Source organism: Pollachius pollachius, assembly GCF_949987615.1.
Source record: "Pollachius pollachius genome assembly, chromosome: 17".
Classification (NCBI taxonomy): domain Eukaryota; kingdom Metazoa; phylum Chordata; class Actinopteri; order Gadiformes; family Gadidae; genus Pollachius; species Pollachius pollachius.
Window position 1 is genome coordinate 4,531,052 of NC_136950.1, and position 15,027 is coordinate 4,546,078.

The 15,027-nt window shown below is 44.6% G+C and overlaps 2 protein-coding genes across 2 annotated transcripts in view; both read left to right on the forward strand.

Annotated features, from left to right (window-relative positions):
• LOC307088633 (5'-AMP-activated protein kinase subunit gamma-2-like) overlaps positions 1-14,816 on the forward strand; it is a gene marked incomplete at its 3' end in the record, with an annotated part of 41,980 nt that extends 27,164 nt beyond the window's left edge. Inside the window, exons 6-18 of the mRNA XM_079754584.1 lie at positions 61-109; positions 3,300-3,409; positions 3,705-3,786; positions 4,815-4,873; positions 5,317-5,362; positions 5,465-5,519; positions 6,266-6,392; positions 7,168-7,333; positions 7,686-7,723; positions 7,892-8,038; positions 8,235-8,328; positions 9,290-10,215; positions 14,781-14,816. Coding sequence (XP_079610710.1) covers positions 61-109; positions 3,300-3,409; positions 3,705-3,786; positions 4,815-4,873; positions 5,317-5,362; positions 5,465-5,519; positions 6,266-6,392; positions 7,168-7,333; positions 7,686-7,723; positions 7,892-8,038; positions 8,235-8,328; positions 9,290-10,215; positions 14,781-14,816 — 1,935 coding nt within the window. The remainder of the gene's footprint in view (positions 1-60; positions 110-3,299; positions 3,410-3,704; positions 3,787-4,814; positions 4,874-5,316; positions 5,363-5,464; positions 5,520-6,265; positions 6,393-7,167; positions 7,334-7,685; positions 7,724-7,891; positions 8,039-8,234; positions 8,329-9,289; positions 10,216-14,780) is intronic.
• The window catches only part of cox4i1l (cytochrome c oxidase subunit 4I1, like), a 5,927-nt gene continuing 4,207 nt past the window's right edge, over positions 13,308-15,027 (forward strand). Inside the window, exons 1-2 of the mRNA XM_079754476.1 lie at positions 13,308-13,388; positions 14,945-15,027. The exon at positions 14,945-15,027 is cut by the window's right edge and continues 15 nt beyond it. Of these exons, the coding sequence (XP_079610602.1) occupies positions 14,949-15,027 (79 nt within the window). The 5' untranslated portion in view covers positions 13,308-13,388; positions 14,945-14,948. The remainder of the gene's footprint in view (positions 13,389-14,944) is intronic.

Genomic DNA, 15,027 nt, shown 5'->3' on the forward strand with positions numbered 1-15,027 from the left:
ACTGGGCTGAACTGCTAAGGATGACCACAGCGTGTGTCTCTCTGCCTGTTCGGTCCACAGGTGCAGATCGGTGCTAACGGGATGTCGGAGCAACCGGAGCAGGATGCCGGTAAGTGCAGATCCTTCAACAATTAGGCCTACCGGTAGGCATTCGATAATGTTTAATGGATCAGAGATGGTAAGGGCATAGGATAGTGATGCGATAGGAAGGATTGTGGAATAAAGAACCATTGATCATCATGTTAGAAATGTTGTTATAATAAGCATTTATTTTCTATAACACATTTTTACAGGACAGAAACATAATATTATAGCCAGTTTTTACATTTGTTACATTTTAGTTATTTTTATAAATTTAACAGCCTACATTTCTTCATTGTATAGACTATAGGCTTTAGTCGGTCTATGCCATCATGAAATAATATCATAGAATGGTACACTTAATTTCTTTTTTGCTTTCAGGGTATTTTAAACACAATGGCAAATTTCTATGAACTTAATACGAAGCAGCTATTACTCATGCACACAAACAAATGTATACACACATAACCTACTGTACTTTAGCGAGGCAGGTACATGCTATAGAGCTATTCTTAGTGTCCGTACAAATAGGCCATGCGAGAGACAGACGAGAGATGGAGTGAGAGAGTGATATGGAGAGTGAGAGATAAAAGGCAGATAGAGGGGTAGAGTGAGAGTCCTTCTATCCCCATGATATGCGATAATAAAAGTAGTAAGTGCACACCAGCCTGGTTGCACTGCCATACACACATGTATATGTGTGTGCCACTTTAGGGTTCATGGTATGGTTGAATTCTCCACGTAGTTGAGGATTCTCCGGATGGTATTTTGCACCCTGGGTACCCTGGTAGTCCTCGGCAGGACACTCTTCCCCTGGGCCAGACACGTGTAGTGGGTTGCCACAGCACAAAAGCAGCAGTCTGCCAAGAGTCACTGAACCTGAAAGGCAGACAGACAGAGAGACAAAGTGTCAGCCAGACCGACCGACAGACAGACACACAGTAAGCCTAGAAACACACCGCACAGAGCCATTACCATGTTTGTGTTTCCGTTTCAGAGATTTGCGGCTTTATTTATCGTAAATAGAGCTGAGGACCATCCAGGTTGTGTGTTGTTAAATCTGTCATTATCTAACTTGATATTTGGTTATCAACCAACACTCTCTGGGTTTAACTCCCTGTCAGCATTGACACTTTGGACTGATGTTCAGATGCTTTTATCCAAAACTACAAGTTAGGCGGAGTAAGTACAAACAAACCTCACTTGATGCGATTACCCGGCCAATGCATGCCTTTTGTTCACCTGGGGCTAACAGATTGGCTGCCTCACCCAATGACACCACCGTCATCCATGGGTCCATGGGATTACATTGAACCTGATCTCGATCCTGCAGTCCCACTCTGCCATAGTAGAACTTCTGAGACGGCAGTAAGCCTGGGCCGGAAAACAGAACTGATAAGGGCTGGGACATGCCTGTTTTCCAAGAACATTTGGGAGCCAGTGAAATGTAGTGATATGTCTTAAATGATTGTAAACATAGTAATCTATGAAATTTTAACACTTTTACTGAAATAAGACCGTCATTGGGGGGACACAGGAGTTAAGTATTTGTTTTTACCAGTTTTTTAGTATACCCTTCGACGTCCCAACCAAGGGCCCCCGGCGGGAGGTGTGTGGGGATGTGTGGGGATGGGTCTGGGCAGCGGTGGACTGTGACGTTAGGCTTAGGGGGATTCTCGGAGACTTCTAGGATAACTCCATGGTGTGTGTGTGTATATGTGGTTGTGTGGAGCTCGTTCTGGGCAGAAGTTGATTGTGATGTTAGAGTCCGAGAGAGTTTGAGGCTTCACCAACACCTATAGTAAAACGGTACTGAGTACGGATGTGTGGAGCTTGATGTAAATTATTTTAGTCTATGCTATTTCTGATAACATGTTTCCAGCTAACCACAGTTATGAATGGTTTCATCACCACATAATGGATAGCACCATATAAGGTTTTAATGATTTTATAGATAAGTTAAAGACTACAAACATGGCCACTTTGCCATTTCCGTTTAAGACAAGACAGACCAAAGGTTTACCTGGGCAAATTAGAACATGTAGGCGTGGCCTATTTACCGTTCCGCCCACTCCCAATATAACTGTTTGCTTACCTGTCAGATGCTTCATGAACCACCTCCAGAACGCAAGCCCGTTTACTTTGTGTCTCTGTTAGAATAAACCACGTTGTTGAACATTTACCACTCTCCGAGTCATACCTAGCACGAGACCACCACACCACTAAGGATCGAATTAGTTTTACTTCAAGCTCCGTCTGAGAAGCTGTTTATTCTGAAGTTCGTTTCCGACTGGATTTTATCGACACTATGCTAAAACTCCACAGTGTTACGCATTTCATATACAGCATCCCTCATTATAACCCTCATACACAACATCGGTACTAAAAGGGTTTCCTAAAGATGCAGTGGGTCGTAACTAGGGGTGTAAGGATACACGTATTTCTACCGAACCGTCATGGTACAGGCACTTTGGGGTGGTTACAAGGGTGACTGCGGTGTGTAAATGACGTGGCAAACAGCGTTAATATGGCGAATGTAAAGGCTTGTTTTGCGGTGCGGAATTTAAAAAGATCTTATACGTTGACTACAAACCATGTATGCAGTGTTGTAAATAAACTTCCAAAGCTTTTAAAATCTTATTTGTTGATTTATTGGTGCTTGAGGTTCAAAGTAAACAATGTACCAAAAAGTAATTAAGGTGCAAAGTCAAACCGGAGAAGTGATTCCGGAAATTATTTTGTTAGAGGACCAATCACAGCCCTTGCCGTCTCCGTTGCGTCGACCAATAGGTCCATGGCGTCGACAGATAGTTAGAAAATATTGGATGCGCACGTAAGCTACGGAGAGGGTCTCCGACAGGATCTCTGGCTACGGAGAGGGTACTCCGTGTCTACGTACAGCACTTTAACATGCACACGCATTTGAAAAGGCACCGTCCAGATGTTACTAATGCAAATGCACCAGGCCTTTAGAGATTAAAAGACCAAGCATACACACACACACACACACACACACACACACACACACACACACACACACACACACACACACACACACACACACACACACACACACACACATTCTTCAACAATGTCACCAGTCATAAATCAGTTTTATAATCTAGAAAATGTGAGTTTTTCAAATTCATAATCTGTGTGTGTTCTCTCTCTCCTCTCCCCCATTTGCCACTCTCCCTCCCTCTCTCTCTCTCTCTCAGGGGGGGAGGACTCAGAGGAGGATATCTACATGCGCTTCATGAAGTCCCACAAGTGTTATGACATCGTCCCGACCAGCTCCAAACTCGTGGTTTTCGACACCACACTGCAGGTGTGTGTGTGTGTGTGTGTGCGTGTGTGTGTGTGTGTGTGTGTGTGTGTGTGTGTGTGTGTGTGTGTGTGTGTTGTGTGTGGGTGTGTGTATGTGTGTGTGTGTGTGTATCTATGTGTGTGTGTGTGTGTGTGTGTGTGTTTGTGTGTGGGTGTGTGTATGTGTGTGTGTGTGTGTATCTATGTGTGTGTGTGTGGGGGGTGGGTGGGTGTGTGTGTGTGTGGGGGGTGAGTGGGTGTGTGTGTGGTGGGGGGTTTGTTTGTGGATAGTATTCATGTTTTTTGTTGTCTTGTAGGTGAAGAAGGCCTTCTTTGCACTGGTAGCCAATGGGGTACGGGCTGCTCCTCTTTGGGAAAGCAAGAAACAGAGCTTTGTAGGTAAGACCAGCGATGTATGTTTGTGTGTGGAGGACTTAGCGTGTGTGTGTGTTTTTGTGTGTGTGTGTGTGTGTGTGTGTGTGTGTCCGCCGGACTCGGCATGTTTGTGCGTCTGCGTGTGGTTGTGAAACAGTTCTGGCACTGACAAAGCGAGAGATGAGAAATGGCAAGAGCTCTATATTTAACTTCTGTCTTCCTGGATATTCCTCCAAACCTGTCTCCTCACTTCCCATTTATTATGCATCTGACCTCCTCCCAGTCTATCTCTTTATGCTGCTGCATAAACAGAGCTCCCTCTCTCTCTCTCTCTCTCTCTCTCTCTCTCTCTCTATGTAATCTGTTATTGCTGTTGGTGTTCTATTTCATGAATCTTCCTCTCACTCTCTTTTGCTCTCCTTTGTCAGAGGTGTTTTATTGGTCAGTTGAGTTGGTCCACAGCCAATCACAGAGCCATGCCGTATAGCCCCTTTCCCCTTTAACTGGACAAGAAAGCTGCTAACCCCTGGCTTTGGTCTTTAGTGGGGAAAGGTTACAATCTGTATTCATGCAGTAGTCACAGACATTTATCTGCTCCAGCTCCCATCGACAGTGATGGAAAAATTATATCTGGGTGGGCAGGCAGATTGTCGTCCCTTTTCTGCCACATTTTTTATTTGTGAGGCAGCTAACTGTCTATTGTATAATGTTAAAACCAAACCAAAAAAATCTGAAATAAAATGTTTTATAATCAAAAAATAATCACTCAGAAAAAGACATGGCCAGAAAGTAACCACATAACAAGTCCTCTGGCCTCCTTATGCTATCCTGCTATCTACCCTTTCCTTACCCTGTGGTCTGGCGTGTTCTTGACCCCGAACCTGACACACCAGAAAGATAACAGAAAGGCAAAATCGTTTTCTGGCAATAGTCAACCTCCTGTTTGTAGCGGGTTCAAACGCGTTAGAGAGACCTGCATAAACCGGACAATTGTGGTAGAAAGGAGCGTTACAGCCGCCCCTCTCACTCTCTCTTCTTCTTTTTCTTTCCAGGAATGTTGACTATCACAGATTTCATCAACATTCTGAACAGATACTATAAATCCCCCATGGTAGGACACACACACATGCACACGCACACACAGACACCCACCCACACACACACGTACCATCAACATCTTTATTACCATCACAAAGTCTGGGGAAACGGGGAGAAAGTTAGTGAGTGAGAGAGACAGGGAAAAAGAGAGGGAGAGAGAGAGATATGGAGAGAGAAGGAGACCAATATCAGGTGTTCTGTCCTTGGGCCATTTTGTCATGGTTTTATTTCTAGCCATCCGTCAATAAGGCAGTTGAAGTTACCATCCGTCCAGTCAAATGCTGTGTGAGAGGTTTCTATCCCTGTTTATGAAGACCATAACAATAAAGGATGGGCTTCCTACACACACGCACAAACAAGCACATCCACAATGGCAGCTGCCACCCACCACGTCGAATTAAAATGATGAGTCAGATTGTGTTTGAAATGCATGCTCTCTGTCTCTCTCCCTCTCAGGTCCAGATCTATGAGTTGGAGGAGCACAAGATCGAGACATGGAGAGGTGAGGATTATTACTAGTATTAATAGTAATTGTACATGAATAGGCCCCCTACTACTGATGTAAATAGTAGTGACAGTGGTTCACTCGTTTGTGTTTTGACAGAGCTCTACCTCCAGGAGACCTTTAAACCCCTCGTACACATCTCACCCGATGCCAGGTAAGAGGAATGAAAAGACAGACAGACGGCCGGTCAGACGGACGTGTAGCTAGTCACACAGTGTGCAGTGGTTATAAAGGTGTAAACGCACATGCACACACACAGACACACACAGCAACTCAGAACAAACCATCCTAGGGCCCAGACCCTTAGTAAAGCTTTTAATTTGAAAGGGTACGTGCAGGTTATTGCTCTGGCTTCTTGTAAAGCGCTATATAAAGTGCTGAATAATTGATCACCTGCTGTAAATAGATGATACATATAGGATGGAGAGGGGAGAAGGAGAGGAGGAAAGAGTAGAGGAGTAGGACTGGAGATGGTCAAAGATATTGGTTTTACTCCTAGCCAGTGTTGAGAGGTTCTGGGGTCGGACCCCAGTGTCCACGTTGTACATTGTGGTCAGTCTTGAGTAAGCTGTTTAATGAGATTTAACTACAAAAAGGCAATTCTTTGGAGATAAAAGTATGTTCATTGACCCAACAGTCGGTTTGTTGTAAATCCAGGAGAAGAGAGGAGAGGAAGTTGTGTATGTATGAAAGACCCAAAAATGCTCTCTCTCTCTCCCAGTATCTACGACGCTGTGTACTCTCTCTCTCTCTCCCAGTATCTACGACGCTGTGTACTCTCTCTCTTTCTCCCAGTATCTACGACGCTGTGTACTCTCTCTCTCTCCCAGTATCTACGATGCTGTGTACTCTCTCTCTCTCCCAGTATCTATGATGCTGTATACTCTCTCTCTCTCCCAGTATCTACGACGCTGTGTATTCGCTGATCAAGAATAAGATCCACCGGCTGCCCGTCATCGACCCCGTCAGCGGTAATGCCCTCTACATCCTCACACACAAGAGGATCCTCAAGTTCCTGCAGCTCTTTGTGAGTCCCCCAACACACACACTCTCACACACACACACACACACACACACACACACACACACACACACACACACACAGATCGTAATCAATCAATGACATGTTGGCTACCTGTACCTGCCGGAACAAGGTGTCTGTGGCAACAGACAGCGGATAGGAAAGAGATAAAGAGTACAAATGGGTTAACTAATCGCACAGAGCGATGTCATTTCCTCCAACTTGGTGATGCCCCACCTCACAAAACGTAGCTTTCTGGTGGAGGAAATGAGCTGACAGGGTAAAGTGAGTCAATATCAGTAGTCTTGCGGGGAATGGTCAGGGTACCAGTGCAAATGGGGCTGCAAAGCACCCCATGTCGCCCCCTGTTGGCCACTATGGCCAATAACCATTGCCTTTCAGCATTTCTATGTAAGATAAAGGTTAAATAGAAAGCGTAATATATTTATCTTGTGTACCTTAATTGTTCATGCATTCATTCTTTTGTTTAAGTGTTTGTTCATGTCTTGTATACACTGAATATGTTATCATGAAGGATAGTCATAACCGTACGTGTGTGTGTATGTTTGTGTCTTCATGGTGTGTGTGTGTGTGTGTTTGTCTGCATTTGCGTGTGTGCGTGTGTCTGCATGCATGTGTGTGTGTGTGTGTGTGTGTGTCTGCACATATGTGTGTGTGTGTGCGTGTGTGTGTGTGTGTGTGTGTGTGTGTGTGTGTGTGTGTGTGTGTGTGTGTGTGTGTGTGTGCGTGCGTGCGTGCGTGCGTGCGTGTGTGTGTGTAGATGTGTGAGATGCCACGGCCGGCCTTCATGCAGCGGCCGCTGGGGGAGCTGGGCGTGGGCACGTACTCGGACATCGCCTTCATCCACCCCGACACGCCCATCATCAGCGCCCTGGCCGTGTTCACCCGGCGCCGCGTCTCCGCCCTGCCCGTGGTGGACCAGCACGGTGAGGGGGGGGGAGGCTGAGAGGGGGGGAGAAGGAGAGCGCGACATAGAGGGAGAGAGGGGGGAGGTGGAGGGAGGTTGAGAGGTGGGGGTGGAAGAGGGAGGGGCACAGGGCTGAGAGGGGGAGAGAAAGACCGAGGGAGAGAGGGGGAGATGGAGGGAGGTTGAAAGGTGGGGGTGGGAAATAGGGGGAGGGATTGAGAGGGAGAGGGGGAGAGAGAAAGGGAGGAAATTAGGAAATAACAAATGTGAGTAATAGTACATTTCCACTTTGTGTGGTGAAGTGTGAATGTATTTGTATGTTCATTTGAATGGTTGTACACACTTTTTACACGTCTCTGTTTTCTTTGTAGGTAAAGTGGTTGACATCTACTCCAAGTTTGATGTCATCGTAAGTACATCTGTTTTGTCTCTCTGTCAGGCTCTTCTGTCTGTGTGCCTTTCTCTTCATCAATGACGAATCATTGAAACGGCAGCATTATGTATCAGTTTGTCTTTGATAACGTGGAACATGTGATTGTGTGTGTGTGTGTGTGTGTTTGTGTGTGTGTGTGTGTAGAACCTGGCAGCAGAGAAGACCTACAACAACCTGGACATGACAGTGACACAGGCCCTCAGACATCGCTCCCAGTACTTTGAAGGTGTGATGAAGTGCAACAGACTGGAAACAATGGAAACCATCGTGGACCGAATCGTCAAGGCAGAGGTGTGTGTCCAGACACACACTACACCCGCACAAATGACACAAGCCATTCCATGCAGATGGCATATAATTTGATCTATGCTTTAACCCCCTGTGTGTGTGTGGGTGTGGGTGTGTGTGTGTGTGTGTGTGTGTGTGTGTGTGTGTGGGTGTGTGTGTGTGTGTGTGCGCGTGTGTGTTTGTGTGTGTGTGGGGTCAGGTTCACAGACTGGTGGTGGTCGATGAAGATTCCCACATCGTTGGAATCGTGTCTCTGTCTGACATTCTGCAAGCGCTCATCCTGACACCTACAGGTTGGCACACGATCTCACACACACACACACACACACACACACACACACACACACACACACACACACACACACACACACACACACACACACACACACACACACACGCACACACAAACATTGACTACGGGTCAGGCGGATTGAGGCAATAAAGTAGGGTGTGTTTTTGTGTGTGTGTGTGTGTGTGTGTTAGGGATGGGCAAAAAAGATTATTTTCCGGGAATCAGTTCTTTCAGTTCCGTTCACTATCACGATTCGTTCGTTTTATTCGTTTGTTTGATTTGTTCGTTAAGTCAGATGCTCCGTTACGTCACTTGCCAGGGAATCGGAAATTATGGAATAAATGTTAAACAACATGCATGTAGCTTACTACTTTCTAATGTTCCGGCGAAATTACAGAGGTTAAGTGTAAATATTAAGCATATATATAAAGCACATACATGCCTATTTTTCATAAATATCCTTAATGCATAATGGGGTGCAGTAAGAATTAAATGGCGTCTTCCAAGTAGCGCTAATAAGCAGTGTAGCACGTTAGCAACTAGACCAAACAAGACTCGTAATGGTAGGTTAAAACAATACTTTATTATAGCATGCAATTTTGATGTAGAACAAAATAAAAATAAAACATAAAGTGCTTGCATCATATAGAAGCCTACAGCGATCGTTAGTTAATTGTGTGGTGGTGCCTTATCATTTGTTTACCCATGGGCCATGGCAACGCGAATGCTACCTGCTCTCATTGGCTGAATCGATGAGAATGTTTTAGACTCAATCAATATAAGGCCGCGGGGAGACGAAGCTCTGTCCGTTTGTATATTTTATTTATGTGACCATATTTTTGTTATATGTTTAAAAAAAAAGAAAAAAGAATCAGTTCTCTTCGTTCACCTTCGGGATTCGTTCGTTCTGACCAAATCGGTCGCGACCGACCCATCACTAGTGTGTGTGTGTGTGTGTCCAGGTCTTGGTAGGAAAGCCAGCGTTCACATACAGCAGGCCTCTCTAGACCAGGGGGCGACCGGCGACACCGGACTGGATTCAGTGTACCCGGATCCCAGTGGGATGGACCCCCAAGCAGAGACGGCTGAGGCAAAACCTGGACCGGAACCGGAGCAGGAAGCCACTGAAATGGAGAGAGAGATGGAAGGGGAAGGAGCCCCTGACGGCGCCTGTACAGAGACTGACAGACAAAGGGACACAGACAGACGGACTGAGCCCAACCTAGGAGGAGCTGCTGAACAGCAGACAGACAGAGAGACAGAATGTCAGACAGACACCCACCCAGAGGGTGAGACAGGAGGAATGACGGCCTGCGAGTCAGACGGACAGTTTGAAAGCGAGACAGTAGGCGAGTTAGAGTGTGAGACAGACTCACAGATAGTATGTGAGACAGAAGGGGAGACAGACACACAGACAGTTTGTGAGTCAGAAGTAGAGACAGACACACAGACAGAATGTGAGACAGAAGGGGAGGCCGACACACAGACAGTATGTGAGACAGAAGGGGAGACCGACACACAGACAGTATGTGAGACAGAAGGGGAGACCGACACACAGACAGTATGTGAGACAGAAGGGGAGACAGAGACACAGACAGTTTGTGAGACAGAAGGGGAGACAGAGACACAGACAGTATGTGAGACAGAAGGGGAGACACAGACAGTGTGTGAGACAGAAGGGGAGACAGAGGCACAGACAGTATGTGAGTCAGAAGTGGAGACACAGACAGTGTGTGAGACAGAAGGGGAGACAGAGACACAGACAGTATGTGAGCCAGGAGGGGAGTCTGAGACGCAGACAGTATGTGAGACAGGAGGGGAGACAGAGACACAGACAGACGTGTTGAATGCGGAGGATGTAGAGATGGAAGAAAAGACAACCGAAGCAGTAAGAGAAGAGAAAGGTGGAGAGACAGAGGAAGGAGAGGAGAGAGGGGGAGAGACAGAGGAAGGAGAGGAGAGAGGGGGAGAGACAGAGGAAGGAGAGGAGAAAGGGGGAGAGGGAGAGACAGAGGAAGGAGAGGAGAAAGGGGGAGAGGGAGAGACAGAGGAAGGAGAGGAGAGAGGGGGAGAGACAGAGGAAGGAGAGGAGAAAGGGGGAGAGGGAGAGACAGAGGAAGGAGAGGAGAAAGGGGGAGAGGGAGAGACAGAGGAAGGAGAGGAGAAAGGGGGAGAGGGAGAGACAGAGGGAGATGAAAAAGATGGAGAGACAAAGGTAGGAGAAGAGAGAGAGGGAGAGACAGAAGGAGAGGAGAGAGAGGGAGACACAGGAAAAGTAGAAGAGAGAGAGGAAGAGGCCGAGGAAGTCGTGGACAAAGATGGTGAGGCGGTGGGAGAAGAAAAAGAGGAGGACGAGACTGCAGAAGAGGGGGGGCAAGGAGGGCGAGAGACAGAGGAAACCTCAGAAGACACTGGGAAAGGAGAGGAGGAAGGGGGTGAGGGGGGAGGAGAGGAAACAGAAGAGGTGGAGGAGGGAGTAAAGGGGGGTGAGTGACGAGAGGTGTCCAGGGTTTCAATAGGATGAGCCGGGACAGTTAGCTGTCCATCGCAGGATAGCCAGAGTACGTTTGGCTGATAGGGCGAAGGTGGGATCCACTGTCCACATACGGACACCGGGATTGGCCAAGAGGCTTAAATCAGAGTTCTTATTGGCCAAGCTGCAATGTGCAGTCATTAATTCAGAGCCGTGACTCGCTGCCTGGTTGTCTACCAATTGAAAGCAGTAGAACCATCGGAATGATTAATTGACATGGATTTGAACCAATCAGGGATCTGAAAGGGTTATCTCAGCGAATCATTCACTCATTCATATTTGAAAAAAACGTGCATCGCTATAACGTCATCAATTAGAAAGAGCCGTTAATTTAGTTTTTTCAAACATTTCAGGAATTATTATCCCTGGACACTTTGTTTTGTTACTGTTGACCATCAGATGAAAAAACACAAAAGAGCAGAAGTTCCAGGCGAGCTTACATGCTTACGTACAATAGAAGACAATCTGACACCTAGCAGGTCACCGGTGTGAAGGCTGGGAGCCTTCCCTTGAGCAAGGCAGTACTGCTCCCTTATTGCCGTAAGACAGTGGAGGTGAGTATGAACCACGCTCTGGCGTTGGTCTCCTAGCAACACAGTTCTAGCTAATGAATAAAGAAATATGTTAAGGATACTGTTTGAACACCAAAATGTTTGATAAACACACAACTCTCCTCCTGAGATCTTACCCGCCATTTTGATGTCAACTAATTCAAAAACAAGCAGAAAATCGTCATGACCTCATTCAATTCTCTGATTTTCGTGTTATTGCAATTTAAACTTGTCAGATACACTATAGAAATGGGTAGGTAATGAGAGCTGGTTTTCTATTCAGACTGTTTTTTAATTACAAATGATTGAAATGCGTTCCTCAATGTAGTCCCTCCATAACCCTATCCTTTGTCCTCAGAAAGGGGTGTGGCTTAACAGCATCATCAATGTCATGGGTGCCTTTTATCTAGAATGTGATTGGTCAAATTTGATGGAGAGATGCTGGTTACCCTACTGTTTGAATAGAGTAGGATAGGTTTTTTTGTCAGAAATATATCTACAATGTTCTATATTGTTGGATGTTACTGCATATGCATTACTATATTCAAACATTATCAATCATTGCTTATTTGTTGAACCCAAGATTAGATTGATTATCCATATTTATATCAATTGTTAGTGTGTAACAATTGACAGTGTGTAAAAACGGATATATTGTTTTATAGAAAAGCTAAAATATACTATTGTTATACTGCTGGTAGATTTTAAGACAAAGGTTTTTATGTTTGATATATTAAGGCTTGATCCAGAGTTTAATATATTGTTCCGATGTGAAAGATGGAAGAAAAGATTTTACAATTAAACATCTATATGCATCACGTATATGTATAGAAACAGCTATTGTATAGCAGCCTGTATAAACCTGTGGATGTCATCTAATGTTTGTTGAATCTTTAAATCGCATTCCTGTGAATTGGGTAGCTGTATTTGTGTTGTAACCAGAAGAGGTAACAACAGTAGCTTACAATTTTACTACAACTAGTTACAGCTTCCTAGCTCACAGTGGATATTAGCCTATGAGGAACTGTCTAATGCTAAGGATACCCTGACTGTTGACGATGACTTTATGAAGCCAATTGTTTATATATTTATATCCAACCCTTATTAGTTTCTAAAGGAAAGATCAAAGATCGATGACAGCTGTGCTACTGTTCAGTAAATAAAGATTTTATCACTACTGATATTCACCTGTTTTTATATTTCTGGTTGAACTAATGAATAAAGTATAAGGATTTGTAAATATTTTGTTTCTATCTTTCCATGTTTACTGACTTCAGTTTAACTTCTTAAAAGTAACCATCGGTATGTCGCCAGTTTGCAATGCTTTTGCTACCATTTAGCGGTGGGGGGCGAAACTGCAACGCTGGAACAATTAACAGGTGCACGTGAAACAGTGCAATGATTTCTCCAAATATTATGAACCGCTTACCTTTGCATAATATATAGGTTGTATTCAAAGTCAACAATTTCAGCAACTGGCTTTCATCTTGGACGTAATGGTATGATAGGGGCGGTTTGTGGAAGGCCTATTGACCACAGCCAGATGATTCAGATCGAGAGTAGATCTGCCATTAATAGTAAATAAATTGATTGCAGTTATACAGCGCTTTTCTATCCAAACCGACTGCAGAGTCAACCATGCAAGACGACAGCCAGCTCGCCGAGAGCAGTTAGGGTGAGGTGCCTTTCTCAGGGAGACTTCGAACCTCAGCTAAGAACCATGGATCGAACTTGACACCTTCCGATAGCCGGTCAAACCGCCTCACCTCTGCAAAGTGTTGCCGAGCCCGATTTTGGTTAACTGTTGCGCTTCCTCGTCACCTGCTATTGGCTGTCTGTTAGGAGTGGGTGTGACACCTGGTTTGGTATTAACATACCAGATTACAGTCCTACATCCTCATGAGCACGTAGGCGGTATCACACAATAGAACAAGGTCAGCTCAAGATACATTTCATCAACGGAAATCCAACAGTAAGGTGGGTGAAAGGCTCAAGTTTATCGTGTTTTCTGTATGTTTAGAAAAGCTTTGCTGTGTATTATTATTATAGCCTATTAATATAACTTTACATTATTAAGCAACATAATTATTTTTCCTCCTTCACATGCCACAATGCATAGGCCTACTTAAAAATACAATCAATAGTGATCAACTAAATCTGTATTGTGTGAATAATCATTTGCTTTGGCCTTATTTGCATTACAAAATAGTTACAAAAGTTTTCACTTGCCAGGCATTGTATAATTATTTGCTTTTATGCTTATCCATTGCTGCATGCAAAATGTAGGTAGGTAGAATAAATAGTAGTATTCCACTGTTGGTGACGGGGAGCTGGCCAGTACAACCACTGTCTAATGGGCATCAGATTTAACAGTTACAACTGTTTCACGGGTAAATGATTAACCTTTACTCTCTCTCTCTCTCTCTCTCTCTCTCTCTCTCTCTCTCTCTCTCTCTCTCTCTCTCGTTAGCATATCAGGTTTGCGGTTGAGCGGCTATGTGCGCTACTACGTGACACAGCTCACATCGCACATCGCACTTGACAGCGTTGTGTGTGACCGCCCCAATACAGAGTGAGAGAGTTAGAGAGAGATAGAGAGAGAGAGAGAGAGAGAGAGAGAGAGAGAGAGAGAGAGAGAGAGAGAGAGAGAAGAGAGCGAGAAATATGTATATATATATATATATATATATATATATATATATATATATATATATATATATATATATATATATATATATATATATAACCAGAGGCCAAGCAAAGTGCTTTACAATTATTGCCTAGCATTCACCCATCCATACACACACAGACGGCGGTGTTTGTGTATATATATATATATAGAGAGAGAGAGAGAGAGAGAGAGAGAGAGAGAGAGAGAGAGAGAGAGAGAGAGAGAGAGAGAGAGAGAGAGAGAGGCTAGAGGAATAATACTGCATAATTAATATCTGATGAGGGGCACTGTGCTTTGGATCCATAGAACGCAGAGAAAATTCCGAAAGGATTATCAAATTATCATAAAAAATCATTTTCATAACATTACAGTGCACACTGTCACAGGTTAGGATTATTTCGTTTTCGTTTTAGGGCTTGTACATTGCAAAGCCTCATTGCAGTGTCTGCCGAAGTTTGGAAGCAAAGTATCGGAATGTTGGTTATTATGTGAGCTGTAATGTTTTTTTGTTGTAATTGCAGGTAATTCATCTTGAAATGATTTGATATCATGGGAAGAATTTGCTGTGTTTGAAACTGCCGCTGTGTTTTGTATGTGACACGTTGCAAAACAAAGAATCATTGATCACAGTATTGTCACGTTGTTTTAGGATTCTACAACTCTCAATAAACTTCTAAACCTCACTCTCCATATGGCAGAGTACCTCCGACAAAATATCCCACAATGCATTCTGACGAACAAACCCTATTTCAATGTCAGACCAGGTGATATCCTCTGTCTTGTGGTTGGTTATAGTTCAGGCAAGTGTGTGTTGAGTGTTGAGTGTGTGTGAAGTGTGTTCCTCTCTCTGTTCTGGGGCCAGGGCCATGCTGTGTCGCGCCACCTTAGGAAGGGTGGGGCTTTGGAGAGGTCTCTGTTCCTCCAGCCGACTTCAGGGACAGACTG